Source organism: Pseudorasbora parva, chromosome 20, assembly GCF_024679245.1.
Source record: "Pseudorasbora parva isolate DD20220531a chromosome 20, ASM2467924v1, whole genome shotgun sequence".
NCBI lineage: Eukaryota > Metazoa > Chordata > Actinopteri > Cypriniformes > Gobionidae > Pseudorasbora > Pseudorasbora parva.
In genome coordinates, this window is record NC_090191.1 from 43278906 (window position 1) to 43303134 (window position 24229).

The 24229-nt window shown below is 43.7% G+C and overlaps 3 protein-coding genes across 5 annotated transcripts; 1 reads left to right on the top strand and 2 right to left on the bottom strand.

Annotated features, from left to right (window-relative positions):
• The first annotated feature begins 1051 nt into the window (after positions 1 to 1051).
• On the top strand, positions 1052 to 17694 carry fbxo7 (F-box protein 7). Of its 3 annotated transcripts, none has more exons than XM_067427647.1 (10): positions 1052 to 1115; positions 1189 to 1399; positions 3334 to 3532; positions 4194 to 4418; positions 13041 to 13185; positions 13278 to 13361; positions 13848 to 13943; positions 15058 to 15234; positions 15366 to 15415; positions 17303 to 17694. In XM_067427647.1, the coding sequence occupies exons 2-10, from the start codon at positions 1293 to 1295 to the stop codon at positions 17594 to 17596; spliced, it is 1377 nt and encodes a 458-aa protein (XP_067283748.1). In that variant the 5' UTR covers positions 1052 to 1115; positions 1189 to 1292; the 3' UTR covers positions 17597 to 17694. The 3 variants fall into 3 exon arrangements, with proteins under 3 accessions (XP_067283748.1, XP_067283749.1, XP_067283747.1); XM_067427648.1 differs by having other exon boundaries at positions 1068 to 1115; positions 1192 to 1399; XM_067427646.1 differs by having other exon boundaries at positions 1074 to 1399.
• On the bottom strand, positions 7239 to 12313 carry LOC137049199 (uncharacterized). The gene is made up of 2 exons (XM_067427649.1): positions 10794 to 12313; positions 7239 to 7487 (listed from the first exon to the last, which is right to left on the bottom strand). Exons 1-2 carry the CDS (start codon positions 11907 to 11909, stop codon positions 7485 to 7487), a joined length of 1119 nt encoding a protein of 372 aa, XP_067283750.1. The 5' UTR covers positions 11910 to 12313; the 3' UTR covers positions 7239 to 7484.
• A 661-nt stretch (positions 17695 to 18355) lies between the features above and the next one.
• Positions 18356 to 23992, bottom strand: echdc3 (enoyl CoA hydratase domain containing 3). The gene is made up of 5 exons (XM_067428175.1): positions 23782 to 23992; positions 22989 to 23101; positions 22806 to 22903; positions 20230 to 20430; positions 18356 to 18728 (listed from the first exon to the last, which is right to left on the bottom strand). Exons 1-5 carry the CDS (start codon positions 23910 to 23912, stop codon positions 18384 to 18386), a joined length of 888 nt encoding a protein of 295 aa, XP_067284276.1. The 5' UTR covers positions 23913 to 23992; the 3' UTR covers positions 18356 to 18383.
• Between the last annotated feature and the right edge of the window lie 237 nt (positions 23993 to 24229).

A 24229-nucleotide genomic window follows, 5' to 3' on the forward strand; every position in this document is an offset into this window, starting at 1 on the left:
AAAGAAAAAAACACACACAAAAAACAAAATAGTACTGTAAACGGGGCAGTGAACATGGGATAAAGCTGACAGAGCACTGCAAAATAACGAGTATATTAATAAAATATTAATTATATTATTTAAACCGTGGGGGGGAAACCCGCGAAAATGTTACATACTCTGATGACGTGTTTTAACGGTCATCATCATCGTTAATCCTGCATTTATTTTTATAATCTTTTTTCAATGTATGTAAATAATTATATAACACTATACTTTGTATTATATTCCCTTTGCGTCAAATAAAAAAATAAAATAAAAGTGGATATCTTTCTCTTTTCTCTTGAAAAGTTTTATTTTGCCATTTGAGAACACACACACACACACACACACAAACACACGCATATATATATATATATATATATATATATATATATATATATATATATATATATATATATATAATCAAAGAATGTACATATGTACATAAAACAGTAGGTACAACAAATAGGACAGACAGTAAACATGGGATAAAGCTAAACATCGCAAAATAATGAGATTATTAGTAAAAAATAATAATAATATTAGATACTGATGGGTAAAACCCGCGAAAATGTACCCGTTCACACACAACTTCACAGAATGTAATGACGTGTTTTAACGGTCATCATCATCATCGTAAAACCTGCAGATTTCTTTTTAAATGTCTGTACATATATAACACTTTGTAATTAATTTGCTTCAAATTGAGGGGGGAAATAGTAAAAACTACACTGTGACGTTAAAAAAATTACATTTTTCTCTCTTCTGGCTAACGTTATCAATAAAAACACTATTGTTGATTTTTCTTTTGCTACGAAAAAATATTTTTTATTTAACGTTATATTATTTACACCTTAAAATAAAGTGTATCTTTATGTGATTTAAAATAAATTGCATAGTACCGACCTACATTGTAGCTTTATATAAACTGTAATTTATGAATGTAAAAATACTTTTTTATTTGTTTGGCAAATAGTGTTATAAAACTTTACAATGAGTTGGCAGGTTTGTTTTTAAAATGGCGAGGGACTTTTATTTTGATACGCTCTCGCTCTGCTGGAGAAGTTCGGTTGCGCAGCTCTGACGGATCTGAGGTAAGAGATGTTTACGTTTTGCTCGGTTTCATAATTAATATATAAATGAACACACGAGGCTCTCTTCGTGAAGCAGTGGCACTATATTGAGCTCAAATATCGCTGTGGAGTTTGGCTGTCGGTGAAAGTAAAAGCGTCTGTGGAGAGTTTCGGTGAAGCGAAAGCGAATCTGCGCAGATGAAGCTTCGGATCCGGATCAACCGACAGACGAGCCGGCTGGAGCTGGACGGAGCCGAACCGACTCTTTCCGAGCTCAGAGTCCGGATCAGCGACACCCTGCTGAGGTGAGCCCATTTCAGTTTGACGCAAATATTTGCTTGTTTTTAAAAAATAATATTTTGTTATTATTATTTTGTATTTCTACACGTTTTTCATGTAATGTTAAGATTAATTGTGTGCTTTTAATTAACAAAAAACGTGTTATGGAGAAACCTGCAAAAACAACAAATTAATTGATTAATCCACAAAATTCTACATAAATACATACATAAAACCACACATTCCTGCATGATATATAGAAAACTAAATGTGCGTGGAGATAAATAATTAAAATACAAGCTTTAAGAAAATGCTAAACTGAAAGTTGACCTTTTTATTCTTTTAATGCTTATTGGTTTTTTGAATGTAGCTCCGTATTTATGCTAATGAGGTGTCAATCAAACTTCAGAATGCGGTCTCTATGCCACCATTGGCTGTTGACGCCCTCCTCATTAGCATAAATAATAATTCGTTATATTATTGGGCTTTTTAAAAAACTAAAGCGTGACAAACAATAATTAATAAAAACAGATGAAATACAAAATAATCCAATAAAAAGACATTACGAAACTATTTTTCCCTTTTCCATTGTTGCGCTTTGAGATTCTTCGGAATGAAAAGTGCGTTTATAAATAAAATCTATTGTTATTAATATTGCTAATCTTTATAAGCAATTTTGAATAAACATCGAGCTACATATAAAAAAATTATAAACGGTTAAAAGCGGAAAAAACAACTTTCAGTTTAATTTCCATTAACATTTTTTTTTTATATTATTTAATGTTTTATTCATTTAATTATTTATATATTTATTTATGCAGGAATATGTGGACTTTGAATATTTACTTATTGTTTATTAATTTTATTTTATTAGTATATTTTTTAGGGACAATGTAGAACGTACAAAATACATTAATCTTACGAAAGTATATTTTGTGCCAGAATTAGCTAATGCTAGTTTCCATCTGCAGTCCCCGGGCAGGTGCACACAATATTAAAACATTACATTACAAATAACTTTCAGTAGCACTAACGAATGAGTGAGAAAAACGGATAAAAAAAAACATCACAATTAAATATATACTACATAGTCAAAAACATTTTACACTTATAACATTTTAATGTGCTGATGCTGACACAGCTTGAGGATGTGTTTCTTTAAGTTTCGAGAGAAATTATTCTGATCTACAGACAATTTTAGACTGTCTGGGGGTTGATTCCATTGTTTAAAGGGTTAGTTCAGCCAAAACTGTAATGTCTGTCATTAACTCCTCCCCCTAATGTCGCTCCACACCCGTCAGACCTCCGTTCATCTTCACACACAGTTTAAGATATTTTATATTTAGTCCGAGAGCGTATGCAAGTGTATGCACACTATACTGTCCATGTCCAGAAAGGGAATAAAAACATCATCACAGTAGTCCATATGAGACATCAGTGGGTTAATTAGAGTCTCTTGAAGCATCCAAAATACATTTGGGTCCAAAAATAACAAAAACTACGACTTTATTCAGCATTGGCTTCTCTTCCGCGTTTGTGTTCAATCCTCAAATTAAGATTCAAACGGTTATGAATCAGCGAATCGATTCATGATTCGGATCGCCAATGTCACGTGATTTCAGCAGTTTGACACGCGATCCGAATCATGAATCAATACACTGATTCATAACCGTTCGTATACACTTGCATACGCTCTCAGACTAAATATAAAATATCTTAAACTGTGTGTGAAGATGAACTTACGGGTGTGGAGCGACATAAGGGAGAGGAGTTAATGACAGACATCTCATTTTTGGCTGAATTAACCCTTTAATGGTTTTAAATGAAAAAGCTGTTGTTTTTGCAGGTTTCGTCCCCTATATAATAGTTTTAGTAAATGATAGGCGTAAACATATAATGCTGGTTATTATTAGCTATAGATAACTGCACAGATATAATGAATAATGAATCCTGTCTCCAGATCGGACGTGGCCTTCAGTCTGTCTCTGAACGGGACGGAGGAGCTTTTGGACACGGGGCAAACGCTCTCCTCCTGCGGGGTCGTTTCTGGAGATATGATCAGTGTGATTTTACCCCAGGGCAGCTCTCAGCACACACACACACACACTGCCCCAGATACCCCCAGCGGGGCAGGAAACACACCCAGCTCCAGCGAGGAGGTAAGATGACCAGGAGAATAACCACACCCTAATATCATAAATCAGCCTCTCAGGAACACACACACAGATTAAAGGGTTATTTCACCCAAAAATGAAATGTCTGTCATTAACTCCTCTCCCTAATGTCGCTAAAAACACAGAATTTAGGAAAAATAAAACCGATTTATTTCTCAGGGCCCCTAAAACTGCATCACTGGCATTATTTCATAAACGAGAACCAAAGAAACTGAAATGACAAACTGATGCTCTGTGTGTGTGTGTGTGTGTGTGTGTGTCTGTGTGTGTGAGAGAGAGAGAGAGAGAGAGAGAGAGAGAGCGTGTGTTGAGTGTGTGTGTGTGTGTGTGTGTGTCTGTGTGTGTCTGTGTGTGTGAGAGAGAGAGAGAGAGAGAGCGTGTGTTGAGTGTGTGTGTGTGTGTGTGTGTGTGTGTGTGTGTGTGTGTGTGTGTGTGTGTGTGTGTGTGTGTGTGTATGAAAGCGAGTGTGTGTGTGTGAACACTGAACAGACTTCAGCTGATCAATGAAATGCATAATTTTCCTGTTATCACTGTAAAAGTAAAGCTGCTTTGAAACGAGCTTATTATATAAAGTGCTATATAAATAAATGTTAAAGTTGACGTGTGTGTGCGTGTGTGTGTGCGTGTGTGTGTGTGTGTGTGTCAGGCCAGTGGCGCAGACAGCAGCAGTGCGAGGGACTCTGGTATGGAGGAGTGTGTGTCGGAGTGTGTGTCGGCTGCTCCGCCGCTGCTGTGCTGTGAGATGGAGGAGGATGGATTAATCCCACACACACTCGAGCGGCTTCTGGACTCCTCCAGCTGTCAGAACCCATCAGACTGTCTAACACTGGCTGTCCATCTGCTCCTGATGGAGACCGGCTTCCTGCCGCAGGTCAGAGTTCACCTGATGATCCCTCACATACCCTGCGTCCCAATTCGCATTCTATCCATCCTAAATAGTATTCGAGAATAGAACTAGTATGTCCCAAATCGTAGTATGCTGAAAAGAGTGTTCCAAAGATACCCGGATGGTTTACTATTTCCGGTCCGAATGTGAAGTACAGATCGATGTGCACTCTATCGGCTGATATTACCCACAACCCATTGCGAGTTGGACGAGGATTCGATTAGAACTACAAACGTGGATAAAAACCGTTAAAAAACTACAAACATGGCGGATGTCCGAGTCCGACGATTAAAGAGATACTTCACCGCTTTTTGATATTAAACTGTTATTCCCTTAACTAAGATGATTTGACACACACCTCTCTCGTCTCAGTGTGTGCTCTTAAAGGGTATCTTCAGCGATTAGCATATGGCTTTGTATCAGTAGAAACCCTGGAGTATATTCAAATGATTGTGCTTCCCCCCCTCATATGCCCCTGAGACGAGAGATTTACGCATTTTATTTCTGGAAAAATTCCTCCAATGACGCAAATTGACGATATTTGCATCATCAGAGGAATGTTTGGCCAAAGGCTAAAGACTACAGCCAGCAGAGGGAGCCATTTCCGCATGTTTTACACTTGCACATGAGATGGAGATCACACTCACAGCTCAGCTGCAGCCTCAGGCATTCATGGAAACTGAACTATGCTGAGACAAAAGCAATGTAAGGCCGGAGACACACTGCAAGCGTGGCGTTTCTGCTGCGTGTCATCCGTGGGGCGGCTGTATGGCGTTTTCTCTGTCTTTGCACACCAGAAGCGTGTCTGACGCGGCGCTGCTGCTGCTGGGAAGCCCTATACTTCATGTTAAAAATAAATATATTGCCTATTGATACAGCAAAGACAACGTAGGCAGTAGCCTATTGACCATACATACATATGGTATTGATGGCAAAATAGGCTACACAATATTTCGTTCTGTATTGACAGGTTTAATATTTCAAAATCGATAATTATGTTGTTTTTTATTATTACAATTATCTGCATTGATGTTAACCTACAGACTTTCAAACATGAAAATATCATTTATTAATATGTATTCGTGTCAAAATGGCATATAAACATCTTTTTCTATGCTATTTTGACTAGAAACGCTTCCAACACGCTCGCGTGTCGCGTGAAAAATAGCGTCTCTTCTATTTGAAGCATGCACGCGTTTTCCGCGCGGCTCGGACCGCGCGTGTGACGCAGGCAGTATGCAAGCTCTAACCGGTTAACATGGGAGCCGAAATAAAATCGGACACGCCACGCAGCCGAGACGCTCACGACACACTTGCAGTGTGTCCTCGGCCTAAGTGTTTTAACTTCTCAAATTAATTTCTATGAAAGTTAAGCTTGCAAAGGCATGAACTGAAACGCGCCAGACTGAACTGGCGTTGTGAATGTATGCCGCGAATGTGGTCGCGATTACGTCAGCGCTCATCACGAGAGCTCATCAGCTCATTTATGACGTTAAATGTAATCTGACTCCTGCAGTCAGTGCTGTGATACTCGCGCGGCGACTCGATCGTTATATTGAACACACACGTTCAGTATTTAGTCTGTTCTCCAACTCAGTCACAGTAATCTAGTAGCGGTGGCTTAAGCCGAGTTCACACTGCCCGATTTTTGCCCGATTTTGAGTCGCCGACAGGTTTTGTGAAATCGCCGACAAATGCCCGAGATCACAGGCAAATCGGTGCTCGTGCACGCGAGTGACAATCACGCAGTGTGAATGATCAAAGACGCGGTCAGAGAGAATCGCCGACGCCGGTGAGATATCTGGCATGATAAAAACCTGGACCTGTCAGCGACTGAAACTCCTGCTGTGTGAACTGTGTTCTGACTGAAAATTACACCGACAGCCAATGAGAGAGTGAGATACAGGGCTGCGGCAGGTTCAGGGAGGAGTTATAGAGCAGAATATCAGTATTTTAATAGATATATTTACAGTTCTATCAAACAGAAACAAAGGGCAAACATTTGCACATCCAGCCGCAGCAGCAGCACATTACACAATAGTTTATTTACCTCAAACTGTCTTTGCAGAACACAATCCTGGCTCCCTCTGTCTCTCCAACAATTTCCTCCGCCATAATCTTTTTTCTTTTTCTCCACAAATCAGCGCACATACAATTTGAAGCAAACTTTGTGGAGTTTATCATTTTTAATAACAGCTCCAAGTCTCGCGCTGTGATCTCACGTTGTTTACTCGTCACATCGCACGTGTGTTTGGGAAACGCACCGGAGAGAGAGAGAGTTGTCGGCGATTCTTCCTCTTGTTCAGTCATGCAGTGTGAACTCCTCTGTCATCAAACCATCGGTCAGTGTGAACACAGCAGAGACTGAATGATACCCCAGATAGTCATGCAGTGTGAAAAGAGCAGTGACCCGACGAGTTTGAAAATCGTGCAGTCTGAACTAGGCTTTAGGGAATGGCCTCACAGGGCAGCGAGGGAAATGAAGTCTTTCATCCCCATGAGACAAAAATACATTTTCTGTCTTTTCTCAGTCTAGAAGGCACCAAATTCAAAAATAATTTCACATTTCTACTCCATTAATGACCCAGTTTAAATACGGATTCATCTTCCCAGCGCTGAAGTACTCCTTTAATCTCTCTGACGCGCGGTGACGATCTGATAGCATTTAGCTTAGCCCACTAAGCCCAGTTCATTCACTATGGAACCAAACAGAGATCAAGTTAGAAGTACCAAACTCCTCCACGTGTCCCCTATTTAAATACATTTACACTAATAGCTGAACGATCAAGTATGATGACTGTAACAAGTTCGATATAGTGAGGAAGGAAGAGGACACGGGGGTCGGCAGGACTGTTGATGCTCTTTATTTTCTCAATAACTCAAATCACAACGTGCACGCTTCAGCGTGTGTTTGTCTCTGTATATGCTCAGTTTCGCTTCCGGGTCACGCACTTCCGGGTTCCGGATATCTCAGGGGGTCGCATCAACAGTCCGACTCTCTCTCTCCCTGGTCTCCGGTTCCGCTGGTGTTTTATCCCGTCTCCGCGCTCATTACTAGAACAAGAGACAGGTGTTATTAATCTGCGTCCAACCCACTCACTTACCGCTCGTCCCGCGGCCCTCTCTCCCGCTGCAGACCTCGCTGAACCACGCCCCCCTTGCCACATACCCCCACCGCCCGACTCAGGCCGGGGAGCCGTCCGGCCTGCAGCCCCCCCCCCCCCCCCCCCATTTCTGGAGAGGAAATCGGCCACAGCCATCTGAGCACCCGGCCTGTGGACCACCTTGAACTTAAACGGCTGGAGAGCCAGATACCAACGGGTGATCCGCGCGTTGGTATCCTTCATGCGGTGGAGCCATTGGAGAGGAGCGTGGTCCGAACAGAGAGTGAACTCCCGCCCCAGGAGGTAATAGCGGAGGGTGAGAACGGCCCATCTGATGGCCAAACACTCCTTTTCTATGGTGCTGTACTTAGCTTCCCTCTTGGAGAGCTTACGGCTAATGTACAGCACCGGCCGCTCTCCCCCCTCCACCTCCTGGGCCAGGACTGCGCCCAGCCCCCTGTCCGACGCGTCAGTCTGCAACAAGAAAGGGAGAGAAAAGTCAGGGGAGTGTAACAGCGGCCCGCCACATAGAGCAGCCTTTACTTGGGTAAAAGCCTGTTGACACGGCTCCGTCCACTGGACCGTATCTGGTAGCCCCTTTCTAGTAAGATCAGTCAAAGGGCTGGTGAGGTCCGAATAATTTGGTATAAACCGTCTATAATATCCCGCCAGCCCCAAGAACTGTCTTACCTCCTTTTTGGTCTTGGGCCTCGGACAGGTTGCAATTGCGGCAGTCTTATCAATTTGGGGACGCACCTGTCCATGACCCAAGATACCTTACTTCCACCCGCCCAATCGCACACTTCTTCGGATTGGCCGTGAGCCCCGCTCTCCTCAGCGACCTCAGGACCGCCCTCACATGCTGCATATGCCGCTGCCAATCGTGACTATAAATCACTATGTCATCTAGGTACGCAGCAGCATATGCAGCATGGGGACGCAAAATCCTATCCATGAGCTGCTGGAAGGTTGCGGGTGCCCCGAACAAGCCGAAAGGAAGCGTGACAAATTGGTGTAATCCAAACGGCGTGGTGAAAGCTGTTTTTTCTTTGGACAATGGAGACAAGGGGATCTGCCAATAGCCCTTTGTTAAGTCCAGTGTCGAATAAAATCGAGCCGTGCCTAACCGATCAAGCAGTTCGTCAACCCGTGGCATTGGATACGCGTCGAACTTCGACACAGCGTTCACCTTGCGGTAGTCCACACAGAACCTGACCGAGCCGTCTGTTTTGGGGACCAAAACTATCGGGCTCGCCCAGTCACTGTTGGACTCCTCGATTACTCCCATGTCGAGCATTGCGCCTAATTCGTCCTGAACTACTTTTTTCTTGTGCTCAGGCAAGCGATACGGCCGGCTGCGAACTACCACGCCCGGCTCGGTCTCGATATGGTGCTGAATCAAGTCGGTACGTCCCGGTAGGGGCGAGAACACGTCAGCGAACTCCGCCTGTAATTTCGATAAATCAGCGAGTTGTAACGGTGAGAGGTGATCTCCCCCTGGGGCCAACGCGACTGATTGCGCTTTAATGCTCGCCTCTGGCCCGAGATCATCCTCTCCCCCGATCACCGTTGCCAACAACACCGATTCCACCTCATTCCATTTTTTAAGCAGATTGAGGTGGTATATTTGACGTGCCCCGTTCCTATCGGATCGTATCACTTCATAATCGAGCTCTCCTATCTGCCGTGCGACCTCAAACGGCCCCTGCCACTTTGACATTAATTTTGAGCTCGACGTTGGGAGTAGAACGAGCACTTTCTCTCCCGGTGTGAATTTGCGTAGTTTAGTACCCCTGTTATATGACCGGCTCTGGCGGTCCTGGGCTTGCAACAAATTCTCCCTAGATAGCCGCCCCAATGTGTGGAGTTTTGTTCGCAAGTCCATGACGTACTGAATTTCGTTTTTAGCCAACGAAGGCCCCTCCTCCCAAGTTTCTCGTAGGACGTCCAGCACCCCCCGTGGCTGTCGCCCGTAGAGAAGCTCGAAGGGGGAAAACCCCGTGGAGGCTTGCGGGACCTCGCGCACAGCAAATAAGAGGGGTTCTAACCACCGATCCCAATTTTTGGCGTCTTCCTGTACGAATTTACGGATCATGGATTTAAGAGTGCGATTAAATCGTTCGACCAAGCCGTCTGTTTGTGGGTGATAGACGCTGGTTCGAATGGATTTAATGCCCAATAATCCGTACAATTCGCTTAACGTGCGTGACATAAACGCCGTGCCTTGATCAGTGAGGATTTCTTTCGGAATCCCCACCCGGGAGATCAAACGAAACAGTGCGTCCGCCACACTCTTCGCCGAGATGTTGCGGAGAGCCACTGCTTCCGGATATCGTGTTGCGTAGTCCACGATAACTAGCGCAAAACGATGTCCGCGTGCGGATCGCTCTAATGGCCCGATGAGGTCCATCGCAATTCTCTCGAAGGGGACCTGCATTAATGGTAGGGGGCGCAATGGCGCTTTTGGGGCGGCCAGTGGGTTCACCAACTGACATTCAGGACAAGACGCGCACCACCTGCGCACATTGTCATGAATGCCTGGCCAAAAAAATCGGGTCATTAAATGATTCAGCGTGGCCGCCTGTCCCAGGTGGCCCGCCATCGGGTTAGAGTGAGCCGCCTGGAAAAGCATTTCCCGGCGGCTCTTTGGTACTAACAACTGGGTTGTATCCACTTTTGTCTGAGCGTCTTGGGTCACTCGATACAACCTATCCTTAACTATGGCAAAATAAGGATACGTGACGGGCAATGCGGGTTGGAGGGACTGACCGTCGATAGTGCGGACCTGTTGGAACGCATGTTTTAGAGTCTCATCTTGGGACTGCTCCAGAGGGAAGTCATCGCGGTCCGAGAGAATCAGTCTCTCAACCCCGCTCGGTTCCCCTGAAGCTGTTCCCAAGGGCCCCGTATCAGTCTCGCCAACCTGCACTCGCACCGCCCCGTTCCTAGCCTTGTTTCCCCAAGCGGCATCCGCGCATAATGACCCCAATAACGCCGAAAAGGCGGGCCAATTCGTCCCCAGAATTAGCGGATGCCGGAGGTGGGGACTAACCGCCACCTCAACATTATGCTTTTTCCCCCTAAACTGTATCGTGACTGGGACAACCGGATATTCCACCACATCCCCGTGCACACACCGCACCTTAACCATGCGGCTTGTATCCAATGCCCCAGGCTGCATCAGGCTTTGATGGATCGAGGTTTGGTTACATCCTGAATCCACCAAGGCCTGATATGTACCCCCCTTGATACTTACAGGAATTTGGTACTCTCCTGCTTGATCGGGGGTGGTCCGCTGGACGTCCGGGATCCGGATCATTGTTCCGATGTCCATCATCGGACATCGGTCCACAAAATGATCCGGATCGCCGCACCGCCAGCAGGCCAGCCCAGGCCTACCCGCCGCCCCGGCGGCGGGGAGTGGGTTGGAGGATGAGCGCGGAAAGGGGGCGGAACCAGAGCCATTGTCACCACCAGCCCCCAGCGGCCCCGCCCCCCTGGGCGGGACCCGCGAACTCCCAGACGGTCCAAGGCCCATCCCACCCCGGCCTCTGGGGGGGACGCGAGGAGGGCCTGGAGGGCGGGACCTGGGGAGAGGGACAGGTCGAGAGAGAGAGAGAGAGGGGGGAGAGAGAGAGGGAGAAGTTAGTGGGGGTTCGCCGACCCCCGGGCACGCCACCAGGTGGTCCTCCGCCAGGTGGATGGCCGTCTCCAGCGACGTGGGCCGGTGGCACTGGACCCACTCGGCGGTCTTCCGGGGGAGCCGAGTGATGAACTGCTCCAGCACCACCAGATCGACAACATGGTCCACGTCGCTGCCGCCGGCCAGCAGCCATCTGCGGCACTCGTCCCGGAGCTGTTGGGCCAATGCGAAGGGTCGACCGGACTCACCCCACTCCAGGGAGCGGAAACGCTGGCGGTGTTGTTCTGGGGTCCGGCCGACCCGCTGAAGTATGGCCCGCTTCAGGTCGTCGTAGTCCAGGAGGTTCGCGACCGGTAGATGTTGCGCGGCCGCCTGGGCTTCGCCGGATAGAAGGGGGATGAGGCGCACCGGCCACTGTGCCCGGGGCCACCCGCAGGCCTCCGCGGCTTTTTGGAACAGATCCACGAAGGCCTCGGGGTCGTCTTCCGGCCCCATCTTCTGTAGGGGCACGTGCACCGGTGCGCTGGCCCGCCCCGCGGCCTCGGCGCGAACCTCCCGGTCCATCCAGCTCCGGAACCGCTCGCGGTCCTCTTGCTGGCCTTGGACGATGGCCTCGAAGCGGCGCTCCTGTTCGGTCCGAAGGTCCAGCAATGCCTTATGGTGTTCCTGGTGGAGGACCGCGAGGGAGTTGATGATCTCCGCAAATGGCGAGGCGGAGGGCGTTGTCATGGCGGCGGCTCTGTCCTGCTTCCTTCCCGGGTTTCGGCACCAGTGTAACAAGTTCGATATAGTGAGGAAGGAAGAGGACACGGGGGTCGGCAGGACTGTTGATGCTCTTTATTTTCTCAATAACTCAAATCACAACGTGCACGCTTCAGCGTGTGTTTGTCTCTGTATATGCTCAGTTTCGCTTCCGGGTCACGCACTTCCGGGTTCCGGATATCTCAGGGGGTCGCATCAACAGTCCGACTCTCTCTCTCCCTGGTCTCCGGTTCCGCTGGTGTTTTATCCCGTCTCCGCGCTCATTACTAGAACAAGAGACAGGTGTTATTAATCTGCGTCCAACCCACTCACTTACCGCTCGTCCCGCGGCCCTCTCTCCCGCTGCAGACCTCGCTGAACCACGCCCCCCTTGCCACAATGACATAAAATAAAAGTGGCGCTTTTCTAAGCGGATTAAAAAGGAGAACTATAATGTGTGGCGGAATAGCACTTCTGAGAGTACTTCGGCTCGGCGCAGTAAAAAGTTCCCCTCTCTCTCTCTCTCTCTCTCTCTCTCTCTCTCTCTCTCTCTCGCTCTCTCTCTCTCTCTTTCTCTCTCTCTCTCTCTCTCTCTCTCTCTCTCTCTCTCTCTTTCTGTCAATAGGAGGAGAGGATTTTTCAGACAGGGACTTTTTACTGCGCCGAGTCAAAGTACTCTCAGAAGTGCTATTTAATTACCGGGACCAGTGCTGCCAGTAACGCGTTACTCTAGTCTGACTACTTTTTTCCAGTAACGAGTAATCTAGCGCCTTACCATTTCCAAACCAGTAATCGGATTAAAGTAATTTATCCAAGTCACTGTGAGTTCCTATTTTAGTTATTTTCCTTAGTAAAAAATAAAAATATATATTTTTGCTTTCTTCTTGTTTTTTTTATTTAACCTTTATTGAACCAGGTTAGTCTCATTGAGATATAGAATCTCTTTTTCAAGAGAGACCTGGCCAAACTGTAACTGATAAAGTAATCTTACTTAGTTACTTTTAAAATCAAGTAATCTGTAAAGTAACTAAGTTACTTTTTCAAGGAGTAATCAGTATTCAGAGTAATTTACGGGTTACTCTATAATGAACACCGCTCATTGGTTATTCTCCCTTTCAGGGCTCTAATGTAAACTCGGGCGAGATGCCGATTGGCTGGCGGGCGGCAGGGGGCGTGTACCGCCTTCAGTATGCCCACCCCCTCCTGGAGAACAGCCTGGTGTCGGTGGTTGCCGTGCCGATGGGCGAAACACTCGTAATTAACGGTGCGTTCATCTGCACATCTGTAATGGTGTTTCTCATTACTCCGCTCTGTCTTCCTTTATTTGAGGGTGTTTGTTTGTTTGCTGTGAAACAGCTGTTCTGAAGACGGACAGCACTACGGAGAATTCTCGGAAGCTGGCGCTGAAACCAGAGGCGTATGTGACGGCTGATTGGGCAGGTAATTCACACGGCAGAAGATGAGCCTTAAAGTCGTGAAATTTCGTATTGTAACGAAGTGTAACGAATTAAAAGATATGGGGTGGGGCTTGGTTGCTGATTGGATGTTGAGATGTGGGCGTGTCTCTCACAAGTGTATGTAGATGTGCTGGTTTTTCCTAGTTCTTAGTTTTTCCAAATGATAGGAGAAGGTTCACTTGTTTTTGAATATATTTTTTAGGGATGCACCGACATGACATTTTTAGCCGATAACCGATATATTGGCCGATAAATCAGAATCCTAATTTTTATATAATTTTTGAGAGTCTGATTAAAGCCGATAACCGATATATTGGCCGATAAATCTAAATCAATGTGGATTGTGATTTATTGGCCACTATGTTATAGAACTTTGCATCACAGTAATTAATTACATTTTAAAATAATACTAAAATAGAAAAGTTATCTTACATTTTAATAATATTTCACAATTTTTGTTGTTTGGCAGGAGGCAGCGCAGGCGTCGTCTACAGAGATTTACGCAAACTGTCTCGTCTGTTTAAAGATCAGCTGGTGTATCCGCTAATGGCCGCCGCCAGACAGGGTGAGTATTCCTCTCGAGATGTGTGTGTGTGTGGGGGGGGGCATGTTTTTGTGACATATGAGGACACAAATGTGTATAATGCCATGGGTATGACACAGGTATTACAGGAGAGGGTGAAATATGAGGACATTACCCATGGCCCCACTTTACAAAAGGCTTATAAATCACACAGGAGGAGTTTTTATGAGAAAGTAAAAATGCAGAATGTTTCCTGAGATGGGTAGGTTTAGGGGCTGTGTGTGTGTGTGGGTGTGTGTGTGTGGGTGTGTGATGGGTAGGTTTAGGGGCTGTGTGTGAGTGTGTGAGTGAGTGTGTGAGTGTGTGTGTGGGTGTGTGTGTGTGTGATGGGTAGGTTTAGGGGCTGTGAGTGAGTGAGTGTGTGAGTGAGTGTGTGAGTGTGTGTGAGTGTGTGAGTGAGTGAGTGTGTGAGTGTGTGAGTGTGTGAGTGAGTGAGTGAGTGAGTGAGTGTGTGTGTGTGTGTGTGTGTGTGTGATGGGTAGGTTTAGGGGCTGTGAGTGAGTGAGTGTGTGAGTGTGTGAGTGTGTGAGTGAGTGTGTGAGTGAGTGAGTGAGTGAGTGAGTGAGTGAGTGAGTGAGTGAGTGAGTGAGTGAGTGAGTGAGTGAGTGAGTGAGTGAGTGAGTGAGTGAGTGAGTGAGTGTGTGAGTGTGTGAGTGTGTGTGTGTGTGTGTGATGGGTAGGTTTAGGGGCTGTGTGTGAGTGAGTGAGTGAGTGAGTGAGTGAGTGAGTGAGTGAGTGAGTGAGTGAGTGAGTGAGTGTGTGTGAGTGAGTGAGTGTGTGTGTGTGATGGGTAGGTTTAGGGGCTGTGTGTGAGTGTGTGAGTGAGTGTGTGTGTGAGTGAGAGAGTGAGTGAGTGAGTGAGTGTGAATGTGTGTGTGTGTGAAGTGGCTCTGGAGATGGAGTTCATGCATTCATGTCCTCGTATGAGACGGAAACACGACTGTGTGTGTGTGTGTGAGTGAGTGAGTGTGTGAGTGTGAATGTGTGTGTCAAGTGGCTCTGGAGATGGAGTTCATGACTGTGTGTGTGTGTGTGTGTGTGTGTGTGTGTGTGTGTGTGTGTGTGTGTGTGTGTGTGTGTGTGTGTGTGTGTGCAGCGCTGGGTCTTCCGGCTCTCTTTGGTCTGGCTGTTCTTCCTCCAGAGCTGCTTCTGCGAGTGTTACGGCTGCTGGACGTCGTCTCTCTCGTCTCGCTGTCGGCTGTGTGTCGAGACCTGAACAACGCTACCCATGATCCTTCAGTCTGGAGACACCTGCTGCACAGAGACTTCAGAGGTAACACACACTCACACACACACTCTCTCTCTCACACACACACACACACCTGCTGCACAGAGACTTCAGAAGTCACACACTCACACACACACACAGAGCTGAAGTGTGACTGAGTGTTGTGTGGGTTGCAGGTCGTATTCCTGCAGTCGTTTTTCAAAACAGAGACACCGACTGGAGAGAGGTGAGCACCTGTCAATCATATTTATTAAGATATGAATATGCTACTGCTTTTTGAGTTGACACACAATATGAACTATTATTATATTTATTTTTTATTCATTTAAAATAACTAAAATGAATAAACAAATTGAAGCAGATAATACAAAAATTAATTAACAATTAATTGCATTTTTAATATGTATTGATTTTTGAGTTAACATAATCTGAATTATTGTTTTATTAATTTAAAATAATTAAAATAGCCTTATCTATGCATCAGTGTGATTATTTACAATATTTTAAATGAATACAAAATATAATAATTCAGATTGTGTGCCAACTTAAAAATGCAATTAATCGTTTTGTAAGCATATTTAAAAAAAAATATTTCTGTATTATCTGCTTCAATATGGTTTTTATTAAATGTTGAAATTTTACATCATAAAATGGCCTTATCTATGCATCAATATGATTGTTTTATGATATATAAAATGTAACAATTAATAACCAAATTGAAACTAATAATACAGAAATTAAATGTAGCAAATTATTTATTGATAATATGCATTGAACGGATTAATTGCATTTTTAATATATAATTTCCTTTTTTATATATATTTCTGAATCTGAATTATTATTTATAAAAAAAAATAAAAATAAAAAAAAAATATATATATATATATATATATTATAATAATAATAATAAACAATAATCATATTGATACATAGATAAGACTGTAATTTTATAATGTAAAAAATGTAACAATTAATAACCAAATTGAAATACAGAAATTAAAGGTAGCAATAAATGAATTGATAATATGCGTATGAATGGATTGATTGCATTTGTATTAATATATATTGTTTTGGCACACAATCTGAATTGTTTTATATTAATTAATAAATTAATATAATAATTCATAAAATAACCAAAGATAAGAATTTGATTTTATAATGTCAATTTATTATTTTAAGATAATCCAGTAATAATGATGACTTTTTTGATATACAATTATAAACAGAGGTGGATAAAGTACACAACTTCATTACTTGAGTAAAAGTACAACTGGTCAAATATTACTCCGTTACAAGTGAAAGTTGTTAAAACATTTTTACTAACACTTTAAAAGTACAGAAGTATTTGTTTTCAAAAGTACTTAAGTATCAAAAGTAAATGTCCTTCTTTATGTCGCCGCATTATTGTATTATAGTTGTATAAATGCACATTATGCCATCATGGTTTAAGCCAGTCAGTGACGCTCCATCTGACACACTAGCAGACGACTAACTTAAACTCATTTAAATACTTGTAGAAAAGTTACAAAGCTGCTGTCACTTTAAGGCCGAATGCACGGATCCAATACACTGATACACATCTGATATTCTCACACTGTTCACCTTCACTGAAGACAGAATCAACTTTGTTTATGTGAATACTCCACTAAATGAGCATTTGGACATCCGTCTTCTTCCATTTTGCTCTAAACTATAAATCAGTGTTTAATAAATGCTGTGAAATCATTGAACTTCACGAGACTCTACAAGAGTGATTCCTGAAAGGCTTTCTGCAAAAACCCAAACACCTTTTAAAGAAGAAAAAAATCATCACTGACTTTCAAAGCGGCGACAGAAACGACTTTCCACTTCGAGGACCTTGATAGAAATGTAGTGGAGTAAAGAGGACGATATTTGTCTTTCAGATGGAGTGACGTTAAAGTCAGAAGATTACAGAAAAAATAATACTCCAGTAAAGCACAGAGACTCAAACAGTGGACTTCAGTACAGGACTCGAGTAAATGTACTTAGTTACTGTCCACCTCTGATTATAAAATAGTTATTTTCCACCTTATTTCTCAGTCACATGATCTAAACTCATGTTAATGTGAGTAAACTCTCTTCTTGCCCTCAGATTTACAAGCAGAAGTACAGACAGAGGAACGTGCGGCGATGCGGAGTTTATCCACACCACAATCCGGCAATATTCCCGTCATTCCCATTCCCGTTCCCATCCGCCCCGTCCCCCCTCCCTCCCCCCCTCTTCCCACCCGGCATCATCGGCGGAGATTACGACCAGGCGCCTGTTCTGCTGCCCCGCCCACGCTTCGACCCCATTGGCCCAATCCCGGGGCATCTCCCAGCATCGGGCATTCCCATTGGCCGACGAGGGAATCGATCCGCTGACATCAGGAGAGGTTTCATCTGAGCGCCAGACTTTTCATTTTTTCATAACAAGTTGACGATTGTGTTGTTGTTGATTAATTAAAGCATTCCTGGGACATTCATTAAAAGAGTTATGAGTTACATTGCTAATAATGCTCTTCTTATTTAGTATTTTTTTCTTGTTTCCAGTCCAAATATCAAAAAATTTAAATCAAGATGCATTCACTAGATAATGATCTGCCAATAGGGTGAGAAAAATAATCTTATTTCTGATTGAAATCTTGCAGAAATAAGATTAGTTTTCTCACCCCATTGGCAGATCATTTTGCTCGTTTTAAGCAAAAACTCACTTCATTTAGATTTTTTTTCTCTCCAGAAAACAAGAAAAAATCTCTTATGTCATTTTACTTTTGTAGTAAATATTGAAGCCTGTTTTCCACCACTAAATAAAAAAATAAAAAGAGTAATTGTGACTTTTTTTCCTCACAATTGTGTGTTATAAAGTCACAATTCTGAGATAAACTCCCAATTACTCTTTTTATTTATTTTTTATTTAGTGGCGGAAATCGGCTTCCATAAGTAAATGATTTAAGATTTTTCAAATATTTGTATTGGAAACAATATATCACACAATCGCAGGTTTATATCTCAGAATTCTGACTTTACAACTCGCAATTACTCTGAATTACTCTAATTGTATTTAGTGTCGGAAAAGGGATTATGTAAGTAAATACATCTTGATTTAAGAATTTTTAGATATTTGGACTGGAAACAAGAAAAAAAATACTAAGTAAGAAGAGCATTTTTTGCAGTGTGTGTCTTTATTAGCATCACTGATTGTGTGTGTGTGTGAGCTGGGCGTCCTCGTGGCTCCACACCGGTTTGCGTTTCTCCAGAAAGGCCCGAATGCCCTCCTGCCCGTCCCGGAGCTCCAGGTTCTCCACCATGGCGGAGCAGGCTCGAGTGTAAGCCGAATCCTGAGCCTCGGCCATCTGGCGCTGGAACACGGCCTTCCCTAAAGCTAGAACAGGCCGACTGGACTCACACACACACCGGGCCACAGCCAGCGTCTCGTCCTCCAAACGCTCCTCACACACCACTCTACTGACCAGCCCATGCTGAAGCGCATCCTGAGCCGAGAGTGGCCGGCCCGTCAGCAGCATCAACATTGCAACCTGAAATGAGAAAAACGATGACCCTAAATATTACACTGTAATCAAATTTTATTTTTCACTTTACTGTAAAACTGTAATTTATCGTATATACTGTATTTTCCAGACTATAAGTCGCTCCGGAGTATAAAGGGGGTCGCACACCGGACGCGGCGCTCGGCGTGCCACGTCTTTAAAATTCGAACACATTGTTTTCAATGAGTGTACGCACACCGGTGGCGGCATTCGGCGCCTGTCCGCGGCGACTCAGGAAGTTGTTCTAAATCCTGCCGCGCCACAGAGCGCCATTTCAAGGCTTTATATTAAAAGTATATTATCGTTAAGGTATACTGATTTCAACCTTTGCTACAAGACACATTTGTTTTACATTCTGAGTTCAACAGCTTGAATAAAGTCTAAACATATTTTGGGGAAATGTATAATAAACGTAGCCTTTTAAAATCCTTTGAGAATGTGTGCGATACCTGAGACGCTGCGCGGCGCGCCACCGAGCTCCGCGTCCGGTGTGCGACCCCCTTTAGACGCATCAGGCAAAAAATGGGTCATGTAGAGGAAAAAAACATATAAGTCAAGCATGTGTGTGAAGCGAGTGTGGGTAATAGAGCAGGAGAAAGAAAGTTTGAAGTGAGAGAAACTTGTGAGGGACTAAAGCAGACGTTACTTTAACTGTAATGAAGAAAACAAACAAAGCGAATCGAGGACTGAAAGCAAGATGGCCGAGCTGATGGAACGAGTCCACAGATGAAAACGCTCAGCCGCGCGAGACGAACGCTGTGAATCGTTCTCCGCTGCATATTTCACTACATGCTGTTTGTAATTTGCAGAATAGGATTTTCTTTATGGGGGCCATTTTGTTTGTGTTCAGTCTTTCTAAGTTGTTGTCTTTAAGTTAATATTAGAGTTTTATTCAGTTTTATTTGTTTTTTTCAGGGGTAGGCTACAGGAGCAGCATAGAGCGCCCTCTCGCGGCTTTATGTTTATTCTCGTCAGTCAGTATGAATTAAATTTGATATATAAGTCGCATCCATCCATCATCAGTGACTGACACTAATATCTGATTGTGTTCAGTACTCGCTCTCTGCAGTAAATCACTGAGCCATTTCAAGATTTGCAGATTATAATCATTATAGTTTTGTTTTCTGCCTGCAGTGACTATGAGTGAAACGTCACTTCATCATTGCATATCACACATTTTTGAATGCACCTATTTCGTCATTATAGATTCATTTATTATTGTGCAAAAAAAATATATATACGTACTCGTACACACCTCGGGTCGTTAGCGACCCTATACAATTTTGACAAAAAACTAATAGAAAAACAGGAATTCAATTATAATTCTATTATTTGTTTCGTGTTATATTGTTTAAAATGGATTGATTGAGGAATACTAAGAAGGTTGATGTCTAACTTTTAAAAATTAAATGAGGAGGAGAGAATGACGTCTCGGGTCGTTGCATTTAAGGGTTAATGTATTATTAAGTTATAACAGAAGTGTGTTGACCTTTCGGGGCAGAGCTCGGCCAATGGCTACGCCCGGTGTGGAGCAGAACAGCCCGACGTTGACCCCAGGAGTGGCGAAAGTCGATTTCTCTGTCGCTATGGCAACATCACAGCTGGCGACTAACTGACAGCCGGCCGCCGTGGCAACGCCGTTAACCATCGCGATGACCGGCACCGGCAGATCCTGGATCAGGGTCATGACCTTTGAGATAGGTAGAGTTATAGAGTGCCAAATTTATGACGTCACTTTGTAGGCCAACCCGGAAGTTATCAAAAGCCTATTTATTTTCCCCATAGACTTTTGGAAAACCGCAAAAAATAAGATCTGTGTTCAACAAAGCGTTATGACCTTTAGAGAGATAATCTTTACAAGTCAATCTAAAATGTATACCGTTTGAAGCCTAAATAAAACCGTCAGATATAAAATGCTTACGCTAGGCTATAAATGGACTACAGCACACAGTCGCGGATCTACGTCATCATCAAGCTTCAGTCGCGGATCTACGTCATCATCAAGCTTCAGTCGCGGATCTACGTCATCATCAAGCTTCAGTCGCGGATCTACGTCATCATCAAGCTTCAGTCGCGGATCTACGTCATCATCTACGTCATCATCAAGCTTCAGTCGCGGATCTACGTCATCATCAAGCTTCAGTCGCGGATCTACGTCACCATCAAGCTTCAGTCGCGGATCTACGTCATCATCAAGCTTCAGTCGCGGATCTACGTCACCATCAAGCTTCAGTCGCGGATCTACGTCACCATCAAGCTTCAGTCGCGGATCTACGTCACCATCAAGCTTCAGTCGCGGATCTACGTCATCATCAAGCTTCAGTCGCGGATCTACGTCATCATCAAGCTTCAGTCGCGGATCTACGTCATCATCAAGCTTCAGTCGCGGATCTACGTCATCATCAAGCTTCAGTCGCGGATCTACGTCACCATCAAGCTTCAGTCGCGGATCTACGTCATCATCAAGCTTCAGTCGCGGATCTACGTCACCATCAAGCTTCAGTCGCGGATCTACGTCACCATCAAGCTTCAGTCGCGGATCTACGTCACCATCAAGCTTCAGTCGCGGATCTACGTCATCATCAAGCTTCAGTCGCGGATCTACTTCACCATCAAGCTTCAGTCGCGGATCTACGTCATCATCAAGCTTCAGTCGCGGATCTACGTCATCATCAAGCTTCAGTCGCGGATCTACGTCATCATCAAGCTTCAGTCGCGGATCTACGTCATCATCAAGCTTCAGTCGCGGATCTACGTCATCATCAAGCTTCAGTCGCGGATCTACGTCATCATCAAGCTTCAGTCGCGGATCTACGTCATCATCAAGCTTCAGTCGCGGATCTACGTCATCATCAAGCTTCAGTCGCGGATCTACGTCATCATCAAGCTTCAGTCGCGGATCTACGTCATCATCTACGTCATCATCAAGCTTCAGTCGCGGATCTACGTCATCATCAAGCTTCCTCAAACTTTATTTAAAAAACACGTTCGCTCATTATGATCTGCGCTGTGTATAAACACATCCACTTTTTCATGAGAAATATTGCCCATTTTTCCCCAAAAATGTTAGAAACTAATTGTGTTTGTGTGCCTCTCTGAGATTTATCTTTTGTTAATGTTTTATTTATTCGTTTATTATTTTGTTCGTTTACATAAACCTTAATATTATTTTCTTTGTGATTAAGATTAAGCTATTATGCCTGATCATCGTGCCCCAAATAGACTTTAAAGATTCTCGCTCACTGTATTATGTTTGATTGTATGTTTGCATACCATTTGCTAATTCGGCAGAAAAAAAACTGCTATTACCATCTCAGAAGCACTAACGACGTTAGCTATAGCCGTATCAATTTACAATCTTATGTCCTTTTTCTTAGACGATTGCTCATATATCGAGGAGAGAACCACTATAAATCTGGACATGGAGAACAGCGCAGCTTTCATTTGATGACTTGTGGTTGCATCTCGGGATTTAAAAAAAAAAACACCATTGTTGAACTACAGTCTCGCCACAGAAATAAAGAACTGATAATCCGAATATCACTTAATATCACCAAATTCTGTGTACAACAGGAAAAACTACAATTTGAAAGGACTAACTAATAACGTTACGTTTATTAGCTGAAAGGTAAAGTTATAAGTAACGCGGGCTAATTTTTAAAAAAATTTCTTAAACATTTACTTACAGAAAACAAAAGTGAATGAAACTGGTGAGATTTCCTGTTTGTCACGATGACGTCTAAAGTCCCGGCCAAAGGATGTAGTCCTTTGAGCAACTTATTAGCAACCACCGTTTTTAAGACACAGAGTTTAAAAAAAAAAAATCACAAGCAGGTTAGAACGAGTGTGTTTTATCTCATAGTTTAAAACGTGAAAATATTTAGAGGCTTTGTTAACCACAGACCTTACTTCAGGCGATTTAACATAAACCCGTAGACTTTGGAGCGAGGGAACCGCAAGTGCTAAAATGCTAACTCACTTCCGCATTTTGGCCTACAAAGTGACGTCATAACTTCGGCACTCTATTAGACTGACCGAGGAGATGTCAAGTGAATGACCTCTGACCTCAGAGCAGGTCTGGAACACCCTGCTGTGGTGCTGGCGACCCTGGGCGGAGGTAAGCTCCTTAAGGTCGTGACCCGAGGAGAACACGGGACCCCGCGCTGCAGAGAGAGATGACGGGTTACTGGGCATGGCCTCTGAGAGGGCGGGGCCTCTGAACGAATCTGGCTATGGATTGGCTCTTGCCTGATATGATGATGACCCGCAGGTCAGGTGCGTCGGTCAGGTGACCTCTCAGCGATTCCAGCATGGCCAGAGACAGCGCGTTCCTCTTCCTGGGGTTGTTCAGGATGATCCTCCTGAAACACACACACACACATCTTATGAGTCACTCTGACCCACTGAATCGTTTGAAATTATTGTTTTAAAAAATACATTTCTTAGACACACACTCACTCACACACTCTCTAAAACAGTCACACACAAACAGACACTCACACTCTCTCACAAACAGAAACGCAATCACACTCTTGCACACTCACACACTCTCAAACACAGACACACTCTCTCACACACTCACACAAACTCTCAAACAGACACACTCTTACACACACTCTCAAACACAGACACACACTCTCTCTCTCTTCCAATGACACTCTGAGCCACTGAATTAATTAATCGTTTGAAATTACTCTTTTAAAAACAAAATGTCTTAGTCTACACAAGACATTTACCTGATGAAATATACAGTGTTCAGGAAAAAGCATTTTCACCTCAATTACAAAAACAAAAATCACAATATTTGATTTATAAATGTATGCCTAATAAAGTTTTGCAACTTCACAATTAATCAATGCGTTAACTTCTGGTTATTTAATACATTCAGACAACATACAGAAGTGACCAAACGCTTTTAATGTGACTGTTTTTAATTCAATTTTGAGCATTAATAAAAATCAGTGTCTCGTTTATTTTGAGCGACGCTGATGTATTTACAGCGGGTTTGATTCGGGTCAAAGGTCACGCTAGAAGTTCTCACCTGATTCCGTCCTGCTGTTGCATTAAGGTCAGAGATGAAGAGTCCGAGCTCGTCTTCCTCGTCCAGATCCTCCAGAACTTCCCGCTGGACTTCAGAAGGTCCGATGCTTTGAGAAATCCGCCTAAATTCATATTTAATACTTGCAGAAAAAGTCAAGGAGCTCTAATGACGACCGCAACGACACCGGAAGTGCATTTTAGGCCGTTCTCCATAATAAAGGTATTTTTTTCTTCCACCCAAACAATCGTTTTTCATTTACGAAGAAATACACCGTGGATTAAACTCATTTAACTGCCACATTGCATTAATGAACACAATTTAAATATGAATGTATTTAAATTGTGTTCATTAATGTAATGTTGCAGTGTTTATAAATGATGTCGGTGAAAATTATTATTTATTTATCTATTTCAGAAAAACCATATACCTAAATAATTCTAAATAATCA